The sequence below is a fragment of the Anolis sagrei genome, chromosome 3 (assembly GCF_037176765.1).
Source record: "Anolis sagrei isolate rAnoSag1 chromosome 3, rAnoSag1.mat, whole genome shotgun sequence".
Taxonomy (NCBI): Eukaryota; Metazoa; Chordata; class Lepidosauria; order Squamata; family Dactyloidae; genus Anolis; species Anolis sagrei.
Window position 1 is genome coordinate 221,254,069 of NC_090023.1, and position 24,798 is coordinate 221,278,866.

At 42.1% G+C, this 24,798-nt stretch overlaps 1 protein-coding gene and 1 long non-coding RNA gene across 3 annotated transcripts in view; one reads left to right on the plus strand and one right to left on the minus strand.

The window, feature by feature from the left end:
• Positions 1-2,275: 2,275 nt before the first annotated feature.
• Positions 2,276-24,798, minus strand: part of INPP5D (inositol polyphosphate-5-phosphatase D) — a 92,255-nt gene continuing 69,732 nt past the window's right edge. The window contains exons 22-28 of one of the 2 annotated variants that reach the window (XM_060768114.2): positions 12,133-12,220; positions 9,923-10,072; positions 7,969-8,059; positions 7,504-7,605; positions 6,488-6,739; positions 4,838-5,405; positions 2,276-3,613 (exon numbers count right to left, since the gene is read on the minus strand). In XM_060768114.2, the coding sequence (XP_060624097.2) occupies positions 3,611-3,613; positions 4,838-5,405; positions 6,488-6,739; positions 7,504-7,605; positions 7,969-8,059; positions 9,923-10,072; positions 12,133-12,220 (1,254 nt within the window). In that variant the 3' untranslated portion in view covers positions 2,276-3,610. Of the gene's footprint in view, positions 3,614-4,837; positions 5,406-6,487; positions 6,740-7,503; positions 7,624-7,968; positions 8,060-9,922; positions 10,073-12,132; positions 12,221-24,798 lie in introns of both variants that reach the window. The other variant, XM_060768113.2, reaches the window with a different exon arrangement.
• Positions 20,553-21,444, plus strand: LOC137096653 (uncharacterized). The gene is made up of 2 exons (XR_010909590.1): positions 20,553-20,612; positions 21,360-21,444. It is a non-coding gene; the product is annotated as an uncharacterized lncRNA (long non-coding RNA).

Below are 24,798 nucleotides of genomic sequence, written 5' to 3' on the forward strand. Positions count from 1 at the left end.
ATCCCCTTAGCCAATTTAGTTTGTGACTATGTTGGATGGGAGATTCTGGGAATTGTATCCCACAAAGGTAACATTTCCAAACTTTGGGCCCTTCTAGACAGGCCCTATATCCCATGATCTGATCCCAGGTTTCCTGTTTATCCTAAATTATCTGGCAGTGCAGACTCATATAATCCAGTTTACAGCAGAAAACCTGGGATCAGATCCTGGGATATAGGGCCTGTCTGGAAGGGCCCTCAGTTCTCAATTCATTCTTTTCACAGATCAAGTAAACATGACTATAATATCATATGGGAGTGAGGCAGATCTTACATGACAGAACCATGTTAATAAAAATGAGCAGATCTTTGATGCAAGTGTGTATGCACATGCAGGTTCACACACATGGCTGCATGCACATCTCTGTATAAACAATCATGCCTTTCATTTGTCACTGCTTTCTGCATGTTATGAACTGGAGCTGAAAATCATCAAGCATTCCTGACAGCTGGATCTCCATGGAAATTTAGCACAGTGAAAGAACACAGCTATTTTAAGAACTGAGCTAAAGTTGGGAAACGTATCTGTGGGAAACAAGCTGCTTTTGAGCACTCACAGTAATTTAATAGGGAAATGACTGGAAAAAATGGGCTGTGGGGCAAAAACAGCATACATGTCCCTTGGAAGGGAATCTGCTCTCAGTTGGAGGAGACCAATCCAGCAGGAAAACAGCAGCACTTATGTGCTCTAAATTGGGATCTTTCCCCAGCTATGGGGAACCAGTCCTTGGCTCAGGAAAAATGAGGGATATAGCATGAACTACAATTGTATTTATTTATTTTAGATAGAAAAACAGCTCTTTGAAAAACTTCAGGTTGTTGTATCTTCTTCAGATCAAATCATTTTTTTAAAATTCAACCATTTTTAGTAGTCCTTTGTGATAATTATTTTGCTGGTAATGAGCTTTCAAGTCAAATATAGGTAGAGCCTTGATGGATTAAACCACAAGCCCATCTGGTCCTGAATTTTGTTCCCTTAGTGGCCACCCTGATGCAGGTGAGAAGTTCACAAGAAGGACATGAGCATATTAGTACCTTCCTGCTCATGCACCTGATCAACTGCTATGCAATGGCATGTTGCTTCGGATACTAAAGATAACAGAAAGCCATTCTGAGTAGTGATTGATAGCTTTATCCTGTACCAGTTTTCTAATCCTCTTTAAAGACTGTTCAAGTTGACAGCCATCACTACTTCTTCTGGTGAAGAATTTTATTATTTAAATGTGCACCTTGTGTGGTACAGATTCTTTTAGCGTTTTCCCTAAGTCTCCTTATAATCAATTTAATTTAAACTTGCATTTTTTTAAAAAAAATTACAGCAGTTAAACCCGAGGAATTATCCAGCTCCACTTCCCTTTTCCTCTGCTTGTAGAGTTGAAAAGCGTGATTATTTCTTTTTCAAAGGTTACAGACAGCTTGCATGTATGTGTATGTGTTTTAAAGTCACTGTTGATTTACGGTGAGCCCATGGATTTCATAGGATTTTCTTAGGTAAGCAGGCCTGTAGCCGTGTGTGTGTGTGTGTTAGGGGTTCAACCCCCCCCCCCCCCCGAAATTTTTCAGGTTAAAAACAAAACCTGCTTTACTCATGAATTTTAACTGGTTAACCAAATCCCCATGCTAAGTCTATGAGAGGCAAAAAATTACGAATCCCTCCAGAACTGCAAGAACCATCTCAAACAAATATTGACAATTTATTTACACTGTCATTACTTGCAGCAATAGCCAATGTAGCGAAGCAACCAAGTTGGGGGGGGGGCGTGGTGGTGGTGATGAATGCTCTCATTAAGGAGGCCAGACTTGGTGGAGGTGGTTGACAGGGGCGAAGCTGCAGGCTATTGAACCCCCCCCCCTGAATTTTTTTTTGGCTACGGCCCTGTAGGAAAGGAATACTCAAAAGGGGTTTTGCCAGTCCCTCTGTCTATGGTTTACAACATTAGCTTACAAATGTATTAATTTGCAGTCTGCTATCCAAGTACTAAAGTGCAGACCCTGCTTAGCCAAAGGTTAGGTGAGATTTGTTACCCCTAAGGGTATTTAGGTCACATAGACAACTTACAGATATTTCCCAGATCAGTAAAGGATCTTAACTAGACAAGGAAAACGTTATATTTCATCATGCTGTTTTGAGCTACAGAATCATGAGATGGAAAGATGACAAAGAGGGACCCCAGTGTAAAGTCTTCATCGACTAATAACTCAAGGCAGACAACTTATTATAATTAGTTTTATTTAATTTTAAGGAATTAATGCTATTTAAAATTTCAGCAACATGGGAAAGCAGCAAAGGTGGCATTATAAATAGTACAATTCTATAGCAAAACTGAGGATAAAAATCACAAATTAACACAAAATAAATCAAATGAAAATTAAACCTCAAATGAAGCTAACACGAGTCTATTACAAATGCTACTAAAACAACCTGTAAGACAAAGGGAGACTGTAACTCTCATCAGTCCTAATCAACATGGCCAATGATGAGGAATACTGAGAGTTGCAGTACAACATTGTTTGAAAAAATTCTCTTTGGCCATCTCTGCTATAAGATATTTTGCTTTAGAAAAGTCTGACTAACTTTTAGTGATCATTTTTATTTGCTTCATACTTGTACCTGAAGATGATAAACAAAGTCCTTCACACAGAACTCCAGATGAGATAATCAACTTCATCTAACCCTTAGAAGTACCTGGGACTGATTCCACTTCATGTTATCAATCTGAGATTTACATAATTACTGTACTTACTTGAGTACAATGTGCCATCGAATGTAATGCACGTCTCAGTTTTGAAGTTGAGCATCACCTCCAGATGCCAGAAATGGAAAAAAGGGAATACTTTAACCTTATCTGTGTATTGTATGTTATTGTTTGTGTAAAAAGGCATTGAATGTTTGTCTTATATGTACTGTAATTTGCTCTGAGTCTCTCCAGGGAGATAAAGCAGAACTTAAATAAAGTGGGTTGTTGTAGGTTTTTCGAGCTATATGGCCATGTTCTAGAAGCATTCTCTCCTGACGTTTCACCTGCATCTATGGTAGGCATCCTCAGAGGTTGTGAGGATACCTGCCATAGATGCAGGCAAAATGTTAGGAGAGAATTCTAGAACATGGCCATATAGCCCGAAAAACCTACAACAACACAGTGATTCCAGCTGTGGAAGCCTTCGACAATACATTAAATAAAGTGCATTATTGTTGTTGTTGTTGTTGAAATATGAGTTGTACATTCTTTATTTTCCCTTCTTACTTCTCTGCTGAGTAAATGGATACTATGAAGTTGGATCATTTTCTGGAATTCCCACCATTTGTACCAAAAATATTTTCAACCTCCTTTAAAAAAATAAAATAAAACCCTACTAAAATTGCAGGGTAAGAATTTGGTTTCTGATGTTTAGTTGATTTTCAGTCTATATTAGTTTTGTGTTAATTTCAGGAAATACATATATTGATAAACACAGTAGCATTCATGATTTTACGCAGCAAACCAGATGGTATTAACATAAACTCTGGGAAATGTTTATGCTGATTCCCTCCAGGATTCTTCCAAGGATATCATCATCTGTGATGTTCCTATTCACTGTAAAAAGAAAAAAATGCAGTCACTTCAGTTTATTCACTTAATAACGGACACAGGGAAAACAGTCCTGCCACCAAGCCCACTTAGTCTGGCTCCTGCCTGACATAGGATACCCTTCCAATATCTCTGCTACTGTCAACATAGTATTTTGCATCAGAGGAACATGCAATTTCATCACCATGGAGAAATAGTGCCATGGTGGGACTCATCTAATGTAAGAATTAATCTAACCTATGAAGAAATTGGGTGACAATAGTGAGGAGAATGTAGCAAAATCAATTAAGACATTTAATGTAAAATCTGACCAAATAATATCAAAAATATTTTATGGAAATCCCATCCATATGCCCATAATCTAAGTTCATGCTACAACTACAGAGGTGGAAAAGGAAGAAACAAAAAGACCATATGTTGCAATCAGAGAAAAATAGTTCACCCACCAACTCCCATCAAAAAAGAAGAAGATAAGTTGGTAATTGTAGGTGAATAGAATGCAAAAGCAGGAAATGAAGCATGATAAAAAAATTGCAGGAGAAATTGACCAAGGATCAAGAAATGATCTAGAAGAGCAGCTGATTGGATTTTGTGACGTGAAAGTTTGTTTATTGCAAAAACATTATTTGGGTGATCAAAAAGGTAACCAATAGCCAATATAGAAACCAGGCAATGTAACTGGAAGAATAATATGATAAAGCTCCATTCTGTCTGCAAAAACAAGATCAGGAGCAGGCTGCGGAACAGATCATGAACTGTTAATGCCAAAAATAAGAGTAAAGCTAAAGAAGAATAGGAAATCTATGTGGCAAAATACAACCTGAAGAAAATGTGTGATGTGACCAGTGGATAAGTGGATAAGTCAAAGGTCATTCCACAGAGGGGGAAAACTCCAGTGCTGCCTGAGGGAGCCAGCCATTGCTGGTTGTTGCTGCAATTTTCTTGCCCAGACATTTGAAAAAGCCAGAGGCGCCATCATGGCCAAGAAAGTAGAGGGGATCCGTGTTTCTTTTAGTTTCTTCTGGAACAGACTAAGCTCTTGCCTTTTGCCACTCTGTTCAGAGAAGGGGATGGGGTTTTATTCAATAAAGATTAAGTTACATTATACATACTGGTCCATGGATGAACTGACTCACTTTTTGGGCTGATTTTTGAGTAAATTACTAGGCTTATACATGAATATATAAGGTAAATTCAACAAGTCAGATCTTGTTTCTATCTTAAACCTACCGGCACAATTGTCCTGCTGATAGCCCCATCTTCACTTTGGTGCTTTCTATTGTGTGGAAGTTCTGAACTCTCTCGATAATCACGCCCTTTGATGTTCTGCATGTCAAGTACTAACTGGCTTTTTGATGGAAGAGGAGGCTTACTTTGTCCCATTTCAGATCTTGAAAATTTGACAGGTTTCTTGAATGCTGGTACCACAGATTCTGAACTGGCACAGGGTCCCTGCCTGTTCTGAGTCTTTTGAATAATTGCAGTCTTTTCTTCAAATTGGTTGGAACATGTATATGACCGAAATCTGGGTGCAGGGGCTGGGAAAGGCAGAGAAGATTGTTGCTTGACAGAAGATTTTATGGCATCACCCTCCTGTAAGTTGGTGAAAGGAAAGCTCTGTTCAGAAAGAATTGGGAGTTCTTTTCGTATCGCCTTGAAGATTTCCTGTTCCTTCTTAGACTGTAGCTTATCCTTGGATTTTCCAAAGTCATAAAGTGGGTTGTCAATCATTCCTGGCTTTGGGAATGCATCCTCAAGTAGCAAGGGTTCTGTCATGCTTTTTCTCACCTCAGCATATCTGGAATGAGTTGGGGAAGAATAGCCAAAGGAAAATTGAGTTCAGCGTAAACCAATAGGTAGAGTGAATCTGGTGTATAAATAAAGTACATAAATAAAAGTCTCGGCCAACTGGCTTTAACATCTGGAATGGACCTAATTTGTTAAAACTCTATATACTATCTGTGTACTTCAGAGTGACAGAAATATTGCATTGCATGAATTAGGTGGGGTTTCTGATGGTGTTGGACTGCAAATCATAGCACTTTATGACTGGCTATGCAGGCTAAAGTTGGTGGAAAATTCAGTTTGGTAGTATCTGTAGACCATCCCTGCTACATTTATACTTCTCTAGCACTTACTTTTCAGTAGCCACATAAAAGAGCAGTTTATATAATACTCCAAAAGGAAGTATTATATACAAAAAAAGTGGAAATATTAATGGCATTTTAAACTTAGCAATTACATATTATTTAAATATTTTGGAAGCTACTCTGAGCTATAGACGTAAGGAACAATAAAGATCAAAGAAATATTTAAATAAATAAACAATTTCCTGATTATTGTTGTTCCACACAACTATGGATCACACTGCAAACACCAACAGAACAAAAATTAATTTCTTTCTCCCTGCAGAGGAAGCAGTATAATCTAACATAAGTGAGCACAGCTTTGGCTCGGCATTTTTGCACTCCAGCTCTCTTACCATTGCCTATGCTGACTGAGAATGATGGGAGATGTAGGCCATAAATATCTGAAGGACCACAGGAAATCACTACCTTCTACCACATGTCAAATGTTTACTACTTGTTGAGGAAGCATTGTATCTTCATGACATATAAAAATAATCTTGTCTCTCTTTTTCGCTTCTGTAGTTCAGGGGTGAACAGCTTGTGTTCCTCCAGATGTTGTTGGCCTATAACATCCATCATCATGTGTAACTGTTGTATGAAGCTAAAGTTAGTTGCAGTTAAATAACATTTGAAAGGACACAATTTGCCATTTTGGCTGTAATTTAAAAGTGATTGCCACTTTAGTGAATTAGTCTACTAAAGTGCAAAGGAAATATGATTAAACTAGAGCATCTGTAACCAGAAAACTCACAGCTGATCTTTTCGTTTGGTTGTAGGTTGAGTGGGTACTTTTGGAGACCCTGGTGACAGATTGGACGGGGTGGTGGGAGACTCTAGAGTCGTCAGCGAAGAGCTGTCTTTTGATTGTGGATCATAACTCCAGAAGGCAGGTACTTGGTCTGGTGAAGGAATCTGTTTAAGCTGACCTGTTGCAGAGAATGATTGAGAGGCAGAGGGAACCCGTATATAGCTGGGATTGTTGATATCTGTGACCACTGTACTGCTGAAAAGGGTAATGGAGGAAAAACATAAATAATGTTCACAGTAATGAAATTATCATAGAAATGAGCTAATTCAGATTCTAGATGATATGCCTAGTTTAAGGAAATAGGCTACTTCTGATATTATGGAAATTTTGGACTGCAATTCCAGACTATGCAATAACAAAAAAAATCTACCAAGGTAAATATTTTTACAATTTCAGTGCTTCAATAAACAAGACTGTTAATATTTTTCATATTAAATTTCTTTTCTTGTGCAAAATGATCTGCAAACTTGTATTTTCCAAGATGGTGGAGAAGCTAAAAGTTGCCTATAAAACCAAAACGCATGGGAAGTGCTGGATGTGATCCATTGGCAACCAACCTGAGCTCCAGACCTTCCCAAGCTAGTAAAAGCAAACTTCCTTTTTGCTGGCTATCAACATCTACTGACCTCTATTGCACCAGCAAAAACTCCCACCCTTTGTCTTTATCTCCTGGGAGAATACCGTCATTAAACCTGGAGCGTTTCTCAGGGTGTTCGATATAAATCATAATAGGAACCTACTTTAGAACATGTACTAAATGCACCACAAGGACAGAGATTTTCAGCTAGGGTTACAGCTACAGAGGAAAGGGTTGACCTCACTTCCTGCATACTACAGTTGTCCTGGAAACCTTCCACCTTCCCCAATCAGAAAAAAATATACACTATAAATGAATGTTCCTGATTGGAGAGCAAGATCAGTTAATGTATACTTCCTCTAATATGAAATTACGACATTACCGTAAGAGTTCTTCTTTGCATGGCTCATCTAAAGACACTGCTGGAGTTCCTCGAAAACGAGCAATAGCTGCTGCTTCTTTGGCCACTAAGTGAGTAGATTTTCTGTTGGACAAAGCAGCCCTTTCAGAAAAAGGCAGGTTAGTGAGTGTTAAAATCTGTGCCTATTTTTTCAATCATCATCATCTTTATTTATACCCTATCATTTTCCCTGTGGGGACTCAACACTATTAACATAGTTCCTTGTTTCTCAAAGCAGCTGTTTCTCTACTTTCCATTACTTTACTAAGAGAAAGTTCTTAACATGTTCAATTTATATTTTTTGTTTGCTAGGAAGAGCTGTGTGGAAACAACTTGTTTGTTTGCACTACACACTTCTGCTTGCAAATCCAGATCTGCCTGCGGGCATGTCATCAGTCAACGTGTCAATCACTTTTAAACTCATGCAATTAGCCTCTTGAAACCTACCTATTCGTCTGTTCCCACTCTGTGATACAGTCTACACAGCCCTTCGCTATTTTTTGTCCAGAAGTCTCATCCCGTTCAATCTTTACAAAATCTGAAGGAAACAAACATAAAATTAGGTTACAGGTGTACAATTTTCAGATTATATATTTCTGAATATCAGTTCTCAGTGTCAAGGTTGGTGATTTTAATTCTCATTTATTAACTTAATTCACCAGGGAAACAATATGTTATAATTCAGGCCCACAGCAACCACTGTATCTGCTTAAACTGTACTGCAGAAAGAGGAATAGAAACCCTGACTTGTTTGTTTTAGGGATTACAGTTTAGGCTAATCTACAGTTACTCCTTTCTATGGGCCACATTGGACAGGGTAAATTTGGCATCCTATGATGCTTTCATTCTGTCTTGGGGATGGAGACCCATGCTGGACATCACTCAATGTCATGTGACTTCCAGCAGAGTCCCTGCCCCCAACTGTGATGGAAACCTTGTCAACATGGGAGCCTGCCTGTTTCGTGCTTGCTCCAATGGAATCAGTATGGGTCCTCTGCAGAATGGTGACACTTCCCACATCTTATGGAGAAAGCATCACTGAGCAGGAGCTGCACGCCAGGTGACAGATTTGCCCCACTGCCTTGCCTCACTCTTTTCACCGTGATGCTTTTGTGATGAGATCCTATGCCAGTTTCTCTCATCCATGTTGACTTTGCACCTCACAGAAACAGTGCTGCTACCACAGGAGGAAGATTGAGAGCAATGGTGAAGCTGCGTGAGGTTATACATTTTTCACCCTAGGAATCTCTCATGGGCTTCAGAGATAGAATGGCTGAAGCAGACTGGGTGTTTGACAAAGCCTGGTTTTACACTAACCATATAATGCAGTTTGAACTGCACTGAGCTGCATTATATGATCAGTGTAGAACCATATCATGCAGTTCAAACTGCATTATATGGTCAGTGTAAAACCAGCCTCAATTAATGTTGGGTGGGAAGAGCAGCTCCAAGACGTGGGAGCAAGAACTCTGGCTCAAATCAACAAGGGAACTATTTGTTCAGGAGGAACCAGCTGTTCAGGAGGTATACAGCCAGGTGTTCGCTATGCTAATAAATGCAGAATCCTCTACCCATTTTTAAACAGATCTGGTTGTTAAGGTGCTGGAGACCCTCTTTCCAGCTTTAAAACTGAAAGAGAAAAGTAGCAGAACACTGTAGTCTATGTTACTCATTACTAGACAGAGGGCTCCCTCTCTCCGTTCATTTTCTGGAAGCAGGAAAAGGAAGCCCATCACTTGATTATAGCTCCCATATGAGGAGGAAGAGAATACCTGTTGACTTTAGAAGTCACAAAATGCTTACATACTGTTACCAAGATTTTTCTTCAGTATTTTCCCAGTGACTTGGGCGAACACATTACATTCTCCCTGCAAGGAGGCTGCCTGAAAATATCTCCATCCCTACCCTCTCTATGGCTTTGTGTGTATCATCACCAAAAAGGACAGATTATTTCCCTTCCTGTCAAGTGCACACACGTATATTATGTCAAGTATATCATATATGCATTGACTCAAACACATCAAAATGCATCCTATTCACTATTCATTGCTATCACTATCATTGTCCCTTGTCCAGGACAACCATACAGAGAGTCTAGAATTGAACTGAATTCAAGCTCTTCAACTCAGCAAATTGAGAGAGTGCTTTCCTATATTAACAGGTGCACTGTAATTGTTACAAAAACCAATTATCCACTTATGATACACTCAAATGAAGTATCTAGTGTGACATCGCTTCCCCCGCCCTTACCATACAACAAAACATTCAGAATGTATTGGTTCAGGAGGAAAAGAAGGTATAGCTTCACAACAGTTTTTGGCAGTAGGAATGGTCTACCTGGAACCACCCTTAAAAACACTTCTTAGCTAAGATTATGGTTTAGGTTGAGTAACTGCCTTACCATATAGTTTTTCTCTCTGTTTCCCTTGGGATGTTTGCAGTTTAAATTCCCCTTGGAAGATGCCAGTAATTTCACCATGGTGTGTTAATATAGTTTGGATAGGCACTTGGGATTCAGTAGCTCCACTTCGAAGGGCAATGCAGCCTTCACCTAGAGAATGAGGAGGAAATTGGTTTTGACACAAAGGAAATAAATACATTGTGTCCCATTTTGGGAGAAAGGTGGAATGGAAATGAAATAAAAGAATGAGTGCAGTCTCATATACCAAGTTTGGAATGGTGTCATCAGAGTGTGTTAGAAAGCAACTCACAATACACCTTACCACTGGCTACTGCAGATGGAAATTACTGTCAAAGAACATCTGGAGGCTGCGTTGTTCTCATCCCTGCTATATATCTCCCCCCCCCCCCCATGGAGAGACTAACTATTTCAGTAGCCCCATATAGGAGCCCTTGCTGGTGCAGTGGGTTAAACACTTGTGCTGGCAGGACTGATAGGTCAGAGTTTCGAATCCGGGGAGAGCGTGGATGAGCTCCCTCTGTCAGCTCCAGCTCCCCATGTGGGGACATGAGAGAAGTCTCCAACAAGGATGGTAAAAAAATCAAAATATCCGGGTGTCGCCTGGGCAACGTCCTTGCAGATGGCCAATTCTCTTGCACCAGAAGTGACTTGCAGTTTCTCAAGTCACTCCTGACATGAAAAAGTAGCCCCATACCAGATTGTGCTAAACAGCATTCTAAAAAAACAAGTAAAAGGTTCATGCCAAAGTCAGCTTAGCACTGAGCTCTGATTTAAATATGTTAGAAACCGCTCTGTAAATCAGCCTCAGAGAGAAAGTAATGATATGTAAACACACTGCAAACACAAAGAACACAAGGATTAATTTTACTTTCACTACAGAGGAAACACAATATTCTAATGCAGTGGTGGGAAACTGTCCTTCCAGACATTTTTGCACTGCACACCCACAATTTACTATGATAACTGAGGTTAGTGAGAGATGTAAACCAAAACATATTTGGCCATACCCTTATCAAAAATGTAGTACCTGATGGGATAGCATTTACATGGGGTGGTATGGATGGGAAGAATATATGGTCCTCCAGATGTTGTTGGACTACAATTTCCACAGCACTAGAAATCATAACTAAAGATATGGAATTGTGAGAGTTCAACAGCATTTGAAGGACTACAGGTTGTCTACTCCTGAATGCCACAAATAAAATATTAACTTAAGTGTAGGGCTGCCAGGTAAAATACAAGACACGGCTTCTGTATCTTTAATGGATATGTAGAAAGGGGTATTTCAGCAGGGACTGCTTGTCACAGCATGACTATTGAAGGTATAAGAGTGTTATCTTGTATTTTACCTGGCAACCATGTCTCCAGATAACAGTATCATATTACCTAATATGATACTGGTGGCTCAGTGGGTTAAACCACTGAGCTGCTAAACTCGTTGACTGAAAGGTCGCAGGTTCGAATCCGGGGAGCAGCGTAAGCTTCTACTGTCAGCCCCAGCTTCTGCCAACCTAGTAGTTCAAAAACATGCAAATGTGAGTAGATCAATAGGTACTGCTCTGGCGGGAAGGTAACGGTACTCCATGCAGTCATGCTGGCCACATGACCTTAGAGGTGTCTACGGACAATGCTGGCTCTTCGGCTTAGAAATGGATATGAGCACCACACCCCAGAGTCGGACACAACTTAATGTCAGGGCAAAATCTTTACCTTTATCTTTAACTATATATAGCCCACTTCACCTTACCCACCAGTGAAGCCTGAGAAATACTAATTTCTGCAGAACATATTTTTATCAAACACGTGTCTTTTTGGGGAGAATGGGGGATGGATGCCCCTTGTTCAAAGAATCATATCCGGAAGCATCCTGAAACTATGGCCCTCCAGCTGTTTGGGCCTCCAACTTCTAAAATTCCTGATCATTGAACAAGCTAGCTAAGACTTCTGGGAGTTGGAGGTCCAAACAGCTGAAGAGCCACAGTTTGAGGATGACTGGTCTAAAGAGAGTACCACGGTAGCAATCCTACCGATATGGGGGTTATATCGTATTCATCAATAATAGGACAAAAACCACTACAGCACTCTGGAATTTGCAATTTTCTGCTGTTGTTCTCCCCCACACTCAAAGCATTGTGAAAAAAATGTAAGTAGAGCTTGAGTCATATATAAGCTTTAGGGTAAAGGCTTACCATAAGATTCATCACTATCTGATGACTTAATGCTGATCAGAATATGTTGGTCCAGTAAATACTCCGGATCTGAAATAATTGGTGTAAGCTGCAAGAAAAAGCTTCATGAGTTCAGTCAAACCAGAAATGGAAATATATAAACAAAATTCTTCTCCAGGAAAACTCTTTTCTTTTTCTTTTTCAATTGCATTTGTACTGAAGTTGCTATTCTAAATGTAATTACATAACAGGGAGTTCCATTACATTTAATAAATATAATCCTGAATAACTTGTGTACAATATGAGTCTAAGGGCACATTCAGCAATGAATTGCATGAAGAATTACAATGACAGAAAAAGCTGAGCTGCAATTTTGGAACTTCATGATCTCAGTCTAAATCCGATCTTTGTCATGAAATTACTGGCTTTGTGGTGAAGGTAAGGTGGTATTAGGCAAGTTACTATCTCTCTTAACCCCAGTCCTTAACCTAAAAAGCAGATATTGTTATCTTGTAAGATTGTAAATACAACATGGAGCCTATCCAAATGTTTTGAATATTGAGACACACCATATAAAATGCTAACTAATTTCATGAGCTGGAATGTCTGTATCTCTTTTCAAATGAGTAAATGATGGAATTCTTCCTGACATTAATGACTTGGAATGATTTACAGCTCCACTTCTGGCAGCAAAATGGATTAACAATCATAGCTCTACACTTTGGAGCAAAGGTTGGGGAGTGTGTTACCTATAGGTTAAAAATATCTCTCCCTGGGGCCTCAAAGGCCATTTGAAGGCAATGTAGCTTCCTAATCTTCAGCAGCTATAAGTCCTGCTCTAGATTCTGGACTAATGACCTGCCTGCATGATGCCTTCATCTAAGATCCTGTTGGATTCTTCCTTCCACTAATAGGAGCCTTCTGATTTACAGATCTTAGTTAGAAGTAGGTAGCACCCTCATTCTCAAGCACCTGTATGATAGAAAGTGTGTGCAGTGGCTAGAGACACTGGTTAAAGAACAAAGCAATGACTTGGAGAAACAAGCTAAAGGTTTTCTAATAGGAGCTCAATTCTAAGATAGATAAATTATTCAGGGTGCTAATCTAAGATGGCTTCATTCTAAGAAAGATATGATAAAAGACTGATGAGAAGACGACAGATAGAAAAATATTAATAAGAGTACCAATTCACATCACAGAAGAGTCAGGTGGATAAGAAGGGGGGACGTTTTGGGTCACTCAAACTATCTCACCCCAAGGCTACCACCTTCTTTGAGACATTCTTGATTTTTCGGTTACAAGAATTATGGCACTTCTAACATGGTAATAGGCACAACTGACAGATTAATTGATTAAAAGCCAGATGACTCATCAACAAGAAAAACTATGGTTAATAAAAGGCTGAGCTTTTCCTTTTTTTCTTTCTTTCTTCCCTCTCTCCTTTAACAGCTTTATCATGCACTCTCATTCCACACACACACATTTGCTTTATGGATTAGAGGTCTGCAGCTAAAGACCCGGCATGGTATTAAGATGTGATTGTTATCTTTCCTCACCGCTGTAGCTCCTGACCATATCGTGATATCAAATGTAGGAAAAAGAGAGGAGGAATCTCATCATGTATCCTACTGACCAGGAAAATTAGGCTCCCGCTAGGCCAGTATTTCTCAACCTTCCTAATGCCACAACTTCTTAATACAGTTCCTCATGTTGTGGTGACCCCCAACCATAAAATTATTTTTGTTGCTACTTCATAACTGTAATTTTGTTACTGTTATGAATCATAATGTAAACTGTATTGTTGAAGGCTTTCATGGCCAGAATCACTGGGTTGTTGTAGGTTTTTTTCGGGATATGGCCATGTTCTAGAGGCATTCTCGCCTGACATTTCACCTGCATCTATGGCAAGCATTCTCAGAGGTAGTGAGGTCTGTTGGAACTAGGAAAATCTGGCTACCAGTATTAAAAAGCTCTAAAATTAAAATAGCAAAACAGCAGAGGGAAAACAATCAGGGACATCTAATCACCTCTCAACAAAAGATTGCTCCAGGCACTTCCAGGCTATCAAATGCTAATCAAGGTGGTCTGTTGAAACATTCGCACCTAGCTCCAGCAGACAAGAGTCCTTTGTCCCACCCTGGTCTTTCCACAGATATATAAACCCATTTTCCTAGTTCCAACAGACCTCACTACCTCTGAGGATGCTTGCCATAGATGCAGGCAAAACGTCAGGAGAGAATGCCTCTAGAACATGGCCATATAGCCCGAAAAAAACTACAACAACCCATAATGTAAATATCTGATATGCAGGATGTATTTTCATTCATTAGACCAAATTTGGCACAAATACTCAATACGCCCAAATTTGAATACTGATAGGGTTGGAGGAGGGAGGTTTATTTTATAATTTGTGAGTTGTAATTGCTGGGATTTATAGTTAACCTAGAGGATTCTGAACTCCACCAATGATGGAATTGAACCAAACTTGGCACACAGAAATATATGTTTTCTGATGGTCTTTGGAGACTCCTCTGCAACCCCCTGCAACCCTCACGTGGATCCCGACCCCAAGGTTGAGAAACGCTGCACTAGGCCAACATATCATCCATTTTCCATCCTTTTTCCAGCATTTCATTCTTTGCCCTTCATGTCTTCTTCTCTTCAACTTGTTCTACTCTCTTTTCCATTTTCCCTTTCTGAGCGCCTGCTTCCACTACCGCCCCCACTTTCCTAGTACCATCTGCTTGTTCTGTTCTTCTTCACATTACAGTAAGAGAGCAGTGCAAGTCAATGGTATCCAGAAACTTTTAGGTTCAAAACAGATCAGACCCTGGCAATTAGCAAGCCTTAGTCTCATACTACACATGCCAACAGCAGTCAAAGAACCTTTGGATTACCCAGATATGAGATGTGGGACTCCCTCACTGGATGCCAATGTAACAGCTTGTTAAGTGGAGGAAAATCAATAATTAATTCTTGTCCTCTCTCATATTATTATGTAGCAGCCTAGAATGCCACATACCATGTACAACTAACTGGGGTTACTACATTTCTTTTGGCAGCATTTTGTTGGAAATCCTTTTAAGGACACCAGCTGGAATTTCATTTCAACATGTTCTTCCATTTAATTACCCATATGTTCATTTAGTGCAAGAATTTGGAGCAGGGTCCCGAGAAAGCTTTTTGTAGCCTATCTAGAAGTAAAAATATCACCCAAAGTAGGGCATTTGAGGGCAAAACCAAAAGAGCCAAAATTCACACAATTATTAATTGTATGATTGGCTTTTGAAAGTAAACCGCAAATAAGAAAACTTTGAAATAGATTGGGACCACGAACAGGCAATAATGAACCCTTCATTCAGAGCCTTCCCATGCATGCTTTCTTTCTAATGCAAATTTAAAGCACATACCAGTTTACCTTTCACCGAAAACAATGAAAGTTATGCCCCAGGCCTCTAGTCATGTTACTTTTGCCTTCGAATTACTTAAAAAAACTACTCATGCAATTGTAAGTTGTGTAAGGTGTCTCATCTAATCTGATTGCGAGCTTTTCATTATCTGGAATCTGACTCTCTCAGTGAAGTTGAACTTTGCACTACAAATGATAAATTTAGGTTGCTTACCTGTAACCGTATTTCTTCGAGTGTCCATCTGCGAAATCCACACCTATGGGTTTCCCTTCGCGCATGCGCAGAAATCCAGAACATTCTAAGTTTGATGAAATAAAAAATGATTATTTTGAGGCTCCGCCCCCCTCCCCGCCCCCTCGTATATATATCCCGCCGTGTGCGGGTGAGCTCTAGTTCCCCAGCGCTAATCACAGCTAGGTCTAGAGGCATGACAGAGGGGAGGAAGGGCGGGTTGTGTGAATTTCGCAGATGGACACTCGAAGAAATACGGTTACAGGTAAGCAACCTAAATTTATTCTTCGTGTCCTCTGCGAAATCCACACCTATGGGTGAATAGCAAGCTACTGACCTGGAGGTGGGTCATGCCACGCAGGAGAAGAGGACAGTTCTGCCAAAAGCAGCGTCTTTCTTTGCTTGTATGTCCAACTTGTAGTGGGAGACAAACGTGGAGGGAGTAGACCACGTGGCTGCTCTACAGATTTGGTCCAAGGGGACTCCTCGAAGAAAAGCTTGGGACGTGGACACCGAACGTGTCGAGTGAGCCACGATGTGAGAAGGAGGTTCTTTCTTTGCCAATTGGTAAGCTAGTTGGATCGTCGAAACAATCCAAGAGGCCAACCCTTGAGATGATATAGGGTGGCCCAGCATGTCTTTTCTGTATTTCAAAAACAACTTAGGGGACTTCCTAGAGGTGGAGGTCCTATGTAGATAAAAGGAGAGTGCTCTCTTAACATCATGGGAGTGTAACGCTACCTCCAACGGGGAGGATGGGTTAGGGAAAAAGGCCGGGAGAACAATATCTTGTGACATATGGAAATGAGAAACAACTTTGGGCAAAAACGTAACATCGGTCCGGAGGACCACCTTGTCGTGATGGAACCTAATGTATGGAGGGTCTGAGCGTAGAGCTGTCAACTCGCTCGATCGCCTAGCAGACGTAATGGCCACGAGAAATGCCGTTTTCCAAGACAAGTGGGAAATGTCGGCAGAGGCCATAGGTTCAAAGGGCGGTTTTGACAACTGGGATAATACTAACTCTAGGCTCCACTGAGGTGAAGGAAGGGACGTAGGAGGGTGAACGTTTTTATAGCCCTTGAGGAACAACTGGACAAGGTTGTCTTGAAAAAGGGACGGCAAGCCGAATTTCCTGCGAACAGAAGAGATTGCTGCCAAGTAGCACTTAACCGAGGAAAGGGAGAAATTCTTGTTAGAAAGGGTAACAAGGAAATCTAGTATCACCGAAATAGGTGCTGAGGTGGGCGTGTAGCCCACTGTTTGAGTATACTTTTGAAAAGATGACCACTTATAATGATATGACTTTTTAGTGGTAGGTTTATGGGCGGTCAACAGAATTCTGGAAACATCGTCGGATAGGTTCATTGTGGTTTGATCCTCCACGCCGTTAGGGAAAGGGAGTGGAGATCCGGATGGAGGACCAGGCCGTTCTCTATTGAGAGAAGGTCCGTGGTTGGGGGGAGGCGGAGGAACTCCTTGTTGGAGATGCAGAGGAGAGGAGCAAACCAGTGCTGACGCGGCCACCAGGGGGTGATCAGGATGCAATCGGTATTGTCCTGAATTATCTTGGCTATGACTGGGGATAGGAGAGGGAGAGGTGGGAATAGGTAAAGGAGGCCTGGAGACCATAGGAACAGAAAGGCGTCTCCTAGACAACCTGGGGATGCGTGAGGGCGGAGCCTTGCGCAGTAGAGAGGGCAATGTGTGTTTACAGGGGATGCGAATAGGTCTATGATGGGGGTGCCCCATTTGTGGGTGAGAGTTTTGAATTGTGTGGGATGTAGTTGCCACTCGTGGTTGTTCTTTGAGGACCTGCTTAGAGAATCCGCCAGTATGTTGTCCTGGCCTGGTAGGTGGATGGCTGTGAGGAGGATGTTCCTCTGGATGCACCATTCCCAAATTCGTGTCGATATGGCTAGTAAGGTGTGAGAGCGTGTTCCCCCTTGTTTGTTGATGTAGTATTTGACTGCAGTGTTGTCTGTTACAATTTGGAGTTTGCGGTTCGAAACGATGCGGACAAAGGCTCTGAGGGCCTTTTCTACCGCCATCATCTCGAGTGCGTTTATATGTAGGTTTCGGTCCTGAGGGGACCAGTGGCCGCTCACTTTGAAACCTTTGAGGTGCGCTCCCCAGCCCGAGTTGGAGGCGTCTGTCGGAGGGACATGGATGGGTGAGGTTGGGTGAAAGGCATACCCGATTGAACATTGTATTGCTTTGTCCACCATGAGAGGGAGTGGAGGACGGAGTGGGGTGGGTATAGGATTCGGGATTGAGATTCTCGTAAGGGGTCGAATGACTTGATGAACCATCTCTGCAGCGGTCTCATCTTTAGGCGGGCAAATGGGGTTACATTTGTGGTAGATGACATGTGTCCAAGGATAGACTGGATAGCCCAGGCCGAGGCCCGACGGGATTGTTGGAGATTTAGGATTGATTGCTGAAGGTTGGTGAAACGGTCATCTGGAAGGAAGGCCTTTTGGAGGGTGGAGTCTATGATGGCTCCGATGAACTGGATTCGTTGGGTTGGGGTGAGATGGGATTTTTCCTGGTTCACAACCAAACCCAAGTCCTGTAAGAGAGATAAGGCGTAATGAATATCTTTGCACAGTTGCGTTTTTGATATAGAACAAAATAACCAGTCATCCAGGTAAGGAAAAACCACGATGTTTTGTTGGCGGAGGTGCGCCGCTATGACTGACATGCATTTTGTAAACACTCTGGGTGCGGTGGACAAGCCAAACGCGAGGGAGTTGAACGAGAAGTGTTTGTCTTGCACTGCAAAGGTGAGGAACCTGCGATGGGAGTTCCTAATTGAGATATGGAAGTAGGCATCTTGTAGATCCACCGTCGCTAGCCACGCTCCCGGTGGGATGAAGGGTAGTATGTTAGGAAGTGTAACCATGCGGAATTTGCGTGGTGTGATGAAGGTATTAAGCCTACGAAGATCTAGGATGGGGCGTAGTCCCCCGTCCCTCTTGTCTATTAGGAAGTATCGAGAAAAAAAGCAGGTGTCGGTATTGTGTGTGGGGTTGGGAGATATGGCGCCCTTTTGAAGGAGCGAGTGTATCTCTTCCCAAATCTCCTGGGAGGGTTGTGTAAGGAGGACCTTTCCAACAGGTGGGTATGTGTCAAACTCTATCGCATATCCTCTTTCAATTATGTCCAAAACCCAGGCATCTGTGGTGATAGATTGCCATGCTGGAAGAAACGGCTGTAGTCTATTGAAGTATGTGAATGGTGGTGTGTGTATGGAAGGATGAGTGGTAATGGTTAGTGATGTGCTAAAAACGATGTTTATTGTTATTGGAGGGTCTGGTACCACGGTACTGACCTCTGAAAGGAAGCTGAGGCCGTCTCGGGGCTGTAGACTGGGTGTAAGATCTCTGTCGTCCTCTGTAGAAGGAGGTGTTATAAGGTCTGTTGTAGTAATGAGGGCGGTAGTAATATGAGCCCCATCGTTGGCGTTGGTAAGAGTGAGGTTGTTGGTCATATTTGAAGACCGTTTGTTTCATTTTATGAGAATGCTCGAGTTGCGAATCAGTCTCCGGGTTGAAAAGTCCTGCTTCGTCCATAGGCAGGTTTTCGATGAGGTTGCGGTGTGATTGAGAGAGGATAGCAGCCCTTAGCCAGGCACGGCGGCGAAGGGCCACCGAGCCTGCAATGAGTTTGCCAGCAGTGTCTGCTGTATTTCTTGCAAGATCCTTTTGTAAAGATGACAAAAGTAGGGCCTCTTGCTTAAAAGCTAGAGCCAGTGGCTGATCAGCTGGAGGTAACAGTTCCAGGTAGGGTGATATTTTGTTCCATAGGTGGGTTTGATATACACTCATATAAACCCCATAATGAGCCATGCGTGCAAACAAGCATGCTGAGGAATAGAATTTCTTGGCCATGGAGTCAAGTTTCCTTCCCTCTTTATCAGAGGGAGAGGTCTGGTTAGTTTGGACAGGTTTTGGTTGAGCATCAGTTACAATGGAGTTTGCTTTAGGCATTTTAGAAAGCCATGAAGCTGCGGAGAGATCAATACGGTATAAATTTTCTGCTCTTTTAGGAGTTGCCGGGATCATAGCCGGAGCGACTCCAGTATTTTTTAAAATTTTTAGTAGAAATGGTAAGGTGGGCAACACAGTAGACATGGGCTGTTGTTGTTCAGTAGAAGTAAAGCAGGGGTCTACCACAGTGTCTGTGGGTTCAGGTGTAGCCAGATTTAGGGTCCTAGCTAGCCTTATTAGCAGGGCAGAGAATTTTTTAAATTCTTCCAAGTTCTTGGGAGAAGGGTCAGGGTCTGGGAGTGGTTCATGTATAAGTGGAGTCTCATCTGTTGATTCCAAGTCCACTATCTCTGATTCTTGGTGAGTCTGAATGAGGGGGTCTTGGAGTGGTTGGGGGGGGGGGGTCTGGAGCAATGTATTTCTCTGGAGGATGAGAAAATGTGGCTGTAGGTGCTGCATGTGGGGGTTGTGGGTATCCAAACTGGGGTGGATAATGGGCACTGTAGTCCCTGGTGGGGTTTGGGGGAGGGGGATAGTAGAAGGGGTACATAGGGTAAGGAGGAGGGGGAGGGTAGAGGTGATAAGGGTAATCCTGTGGGCTATAAGGATGATATTGTTCGTGTCTAGCCCTTTTAGAAGGGTGGGGGCTAGGAGAGGGATGAGGGGAAGGGGAGAGAGAGCGCTGGCGGCGGCGCGGAATGCGCGCTGCTGAAGCTTGCTGTTCCGAGGGAGGAGTCTCCCTCGGTACCGGCGAATCCGGAGGGCTGGGGGAGGGAGGAGGAGATGACTGGGAGGGAGGGAGGGGCGGAGGAGAAAGCTCCGTATTAGGATCAGTTTGCAGCGGATCCAGGAGCTCCAGCGGGGGAAGGTAGGAAGGATCTTCCAAATGGAGCAAGGAGGGAAGGGGATCCTGAAGCTGTGTGACGGAACCGGAGAGATGGGGCATCGGTTCCAGGGTAGGGGGGCTCAAGGGCTGCTCGCCAGTGAGTTGCCGTCCCTTTTTTTGCTTTGAGGCTTTCTCTTTTGTTTTTGTCGCCCTTGGATTTTGTCGGGCTTGGATTTTTTTCTTGGCGGCTCCACTGGGGAAGCGCTCGCCTGGCCCGGGTCTCGCCTATCTCCAGCACGTGGAGAGGAAGGCTGAGGGGGCTCTTGGGTTGGGGAGGAATGGGAGGGGGCAGAAGAAGCCTGAGGAGCCAAAGCGCGCTCATATAACAGCGCTTTCAAACGGCTATCTCTGCCTTTGCGAGCTCTAGCTGTAAAGCTGAGGCAAATGTCGCATGACTGGGGATTATGAGCCTCTCCCAAGCATAGTAAGCATTTGGAGGGTAGCCCCGCAGGCCGAGCAGTTTTTGAAATAAGGAGAAGACATACTTAGCCTGTAATCAAAAGAGTAGTCAGCCAGTCCGAGTCGGGGTTGGAGAGGAGACGGAGGTAGTAAAAACAGTCCTTAAGTCAAGCCCAGCCGGTAGAATGGAGAGAGAACGTTCCGAGATGCTGCCTGATTAGCGCGGAAAAATGAACTAGAGCTCACCCGCACACGGCGGGATATATATACGAGGGGGCGGGGAGGGGGGCGGAGCCTCAAAATAATCATTTTTTATTTCATCAAACTTAGAATGTTCCGGATTTCTGCGCATGCGCGAAGGGAAACCCATAGGTGTGGATTTCGCAGAGGACACGAAGAATAAATGTTTTCCTTCCCAGTAGCAGTCCTGCCAGGAGAAATCTCTGGTTTCAAAGCAGTTAAATTACAAAATGCTTTTACAAGGAACATGCAAGTAGTCCCATCCCTTACACCATCTTTTCAACCTTTGCATTGCAGCTTGATAATACCATTAGTGTCTAGTGATGGCTACTAGAAATCTTTCCTAAAGATTTGCATGATTCCATTGTTCTTCCCCCATACTTTTAATTATGAAATTATGTTGAGGTAATCATAGAATCATTGAGTTGGAAGAGACTTTGTGGGCCAAGAAGCAGGACAATTGCATTCAAAGCACCCCCAAGAGATGGCCATCCAGCCTCTGTTTAAAAGCTTCCATAGGAGGACCGTCCACCACACTTCGGGGTAGAGAGTTCCACTGCTGAACAGCTCTCACAGTTAGGAAGTTCTTCCTACCTGTTCTCTTCTGCACAGTTAGGAAGTTCTTCCTAATGTTCAGGTGAAATCTCCTTTCCTGTAGCTTGAAGCCATTGCTCCGCGTCCTAGTCTCCAGGGCAGCAGAAAACAAGTTTGCTCCCTCCTCCCTATGACTTCCCCTCACATATTTATACATGGCTATCATGTCTCCTCTGTCTTCTCTTCTGCAGGCTAAACATGCCCAGGTCTTTAAGCTGCTCCTCATAGGGCTTGTTCTCCAGACCATAGATTATTTTAGTTGCCCTCCTCTAGACACATTCCAGCTTGTCAAAATCTCTCTTCAATTGTGTTGCCCAGAATTGGACACACTATTTATTCCAGTTTTGGTCTAATCTGTGGTATATCTTTGTCCAGTCTTAGGAGGCTGAACATTTCTCTGCTGCAACTTCCAAATGTATCTTCATTCTTTATTGCTTTAGTGCAGCGATGGAGAATCTGTGGCCCTTAAGGGCCATATATCTTGTCCGTTGCAGATGCCCTGCTGAAGTGGACAAGGGACCTGATTTCATTTGATTAATTAATGGCAATAATATGTAGAATAGGTTTGATTAAATAAATAGTGTTAGAAGGAAATCTGCCTTAGTCGTAGTATTAAGCCAAGGGAGACACATAACAAATGGCAGTTGAAAGAAGGGAAAATACAGCCATAAGCAGCTCATCACTTCCTTAGAGATCAGTTGAAGGTCTGAAATGTCAAGCTGAGGAACTCACAGGACAATAAACCCTAAAGCAAGTCTTAGATGTAAGAAAATTCAAAACAATAATGATATTTTACTTTTGATTTATTGGACCAAATAGGTGCCTCAAAGAAAGGGAAAAGCTTCAAATGATAACTGATATATCGAATGACTGCAATTTGGAAGTTGTGCCTGTTTTGATAAGCTTGTGATCAAAGGTGGCATGGTGGATGAAGGGAATGGAGAGGAAGAGAGCGTGGGAAAAGAAATTCTGTAAGGTGTTAAATATCCTTGGAAATTCTATAAAAGATCAACCAACTGCATCTCGGGGGTGGCACTACTTTTTATGTCATGCTGCCCACAATTCTTTGTTTTCCAAACCAATAAAGCTGTTGCATCATCTCTTTGCCTCAGAATCTAAATTGAAACACATGGTTCTGAGGTTCACAGGAAGTCAAGCCTCTTCACTGCCCTCATCAGTTTCCCACCACCAGAACACAGAGCTCAGAGGGACACTTCATTGTGATCCCGAATGTAAGAAAAAGAGAGGATGAATCTCACTGTGTATCCTACTGACCAGGAAAACCGGGCTCCAATTAGGCCACCAGAAAACTCTTTAAAGGGCTTTTGGGAGTCTGATTCTTCTAAAAAGGGGGCTGTGGGGGCAACGGGAGTCACCACTGTCCTATATGCTGCTTCTGTGCATTAGGACTGAAAGACATGGGGAGGAGGTTTCTCATCATGGGAAGTGAAGAACATTTTTCCTCTTCCTTCTTCCATGCTTTTACTGTTGCTAAAACCAACCAACCCCAATAGGACCTCCATATCATAGAAATCTTGGGAGTGCACCAAACTACAGATAATGGCAAACACTTTTGAAATAGAAGACTTCTGGTTCAAGTATACCTCTTAGAGTCACACTGGAGGGCCTAGAAAATGCTTAGAAAGGACATACATATATTGTCAGGCATGGGTTAATGAAAATGTGGATAACGATTTCACGGATATCATGGGGGTCATCTTGTATACATCAAGATGAACATTTACCATCAATCACTCAATGGCCAGAAGATCTCACTGCTTTGAAGACACAAGGAGATGTATTTTATAGCTCCCAGCTTCAAGAAAATGTATTTTTAGAAACACGGTCAGCTTATATTAAACTATATGCCTAGCTCATATTCATATCCTTTTTATTTCTACAGTAGAGTCTTGCTTATCCAACATAAACAGGCGGGCAGAATGTTGGTTAAGTGAAAATGTTGGATAATACGGAGGGATTAAGGAAAAGCCTATGAAATGTCAAATTACGTTATGATTTAACAAATTAAGCACCAAAATATGTTTTAGAACAAATCAACAAAAAAAGCAGTTCAATACATGGTAATGTTATGTAGTAATTACTGTATTTATAAATTTAGCACCAAAACATCACAATGCATTGAAACAGCTATAGATCCGGGTGGGAGGCAGACTGTGTTGGATAATACAAAACATTGGATGAGTGAAGGTTGGATAAGCGAGACTCTACTATACTTTCGTTCTCTTCTGCTTCTTTCCTTCTCTTTTCTCTCCCCTCTTTTTGTTATCATATTCACTACTATAGTGCCCCCTTCCCATGCAATCCTAATCAGGACAGCTGTTTCTCAAGCCCCTTCTATACTGCCATATGAAATCCAGATTATCTGTTTTGAACTGGATTATCTGTGTAGACTCATATAATCCAGTTCAAAGGAGATAATGTGGATTATCTGTTTTAATAATCTGGATTATATGGCAGTGTAGAAGGGGCCTCTGTGGCTAGTTATTTCTGTCTAGCCTGACAGTGACTCATGTGTGTGTGTGTGTGTGTGTGTGTGTGTGTGTGTGTGTGAGAGAGAGAGATGTTTCACCCCTTAACTATTGACAGAATACTGTCCATTTCTGTTGCAACCAATCTCATCAAAACATAAAAGAACATTTTTGTCAATTTCACTTCCCCCTTGAATGGTAAAGGAAGTGAAACTAACAATGGCAAAGTGCTGCAAGATAATGTTCTTGTCTGCAACCTGTCCCTTGGGGACTTGTTACAGCACTATTCGCAAGCTGAGGAAGAATTGTGCAAGCAACAATTGCGAATCAGTGTGCATTTAATAGGACTTTTCAGATATAATCTTAATCATTTTTTGAATCAGCCAATAGGTGCGTTTCCTACACTGCAAAGCTACAGATGTACTGGCTTCATTAAAATAAACAGA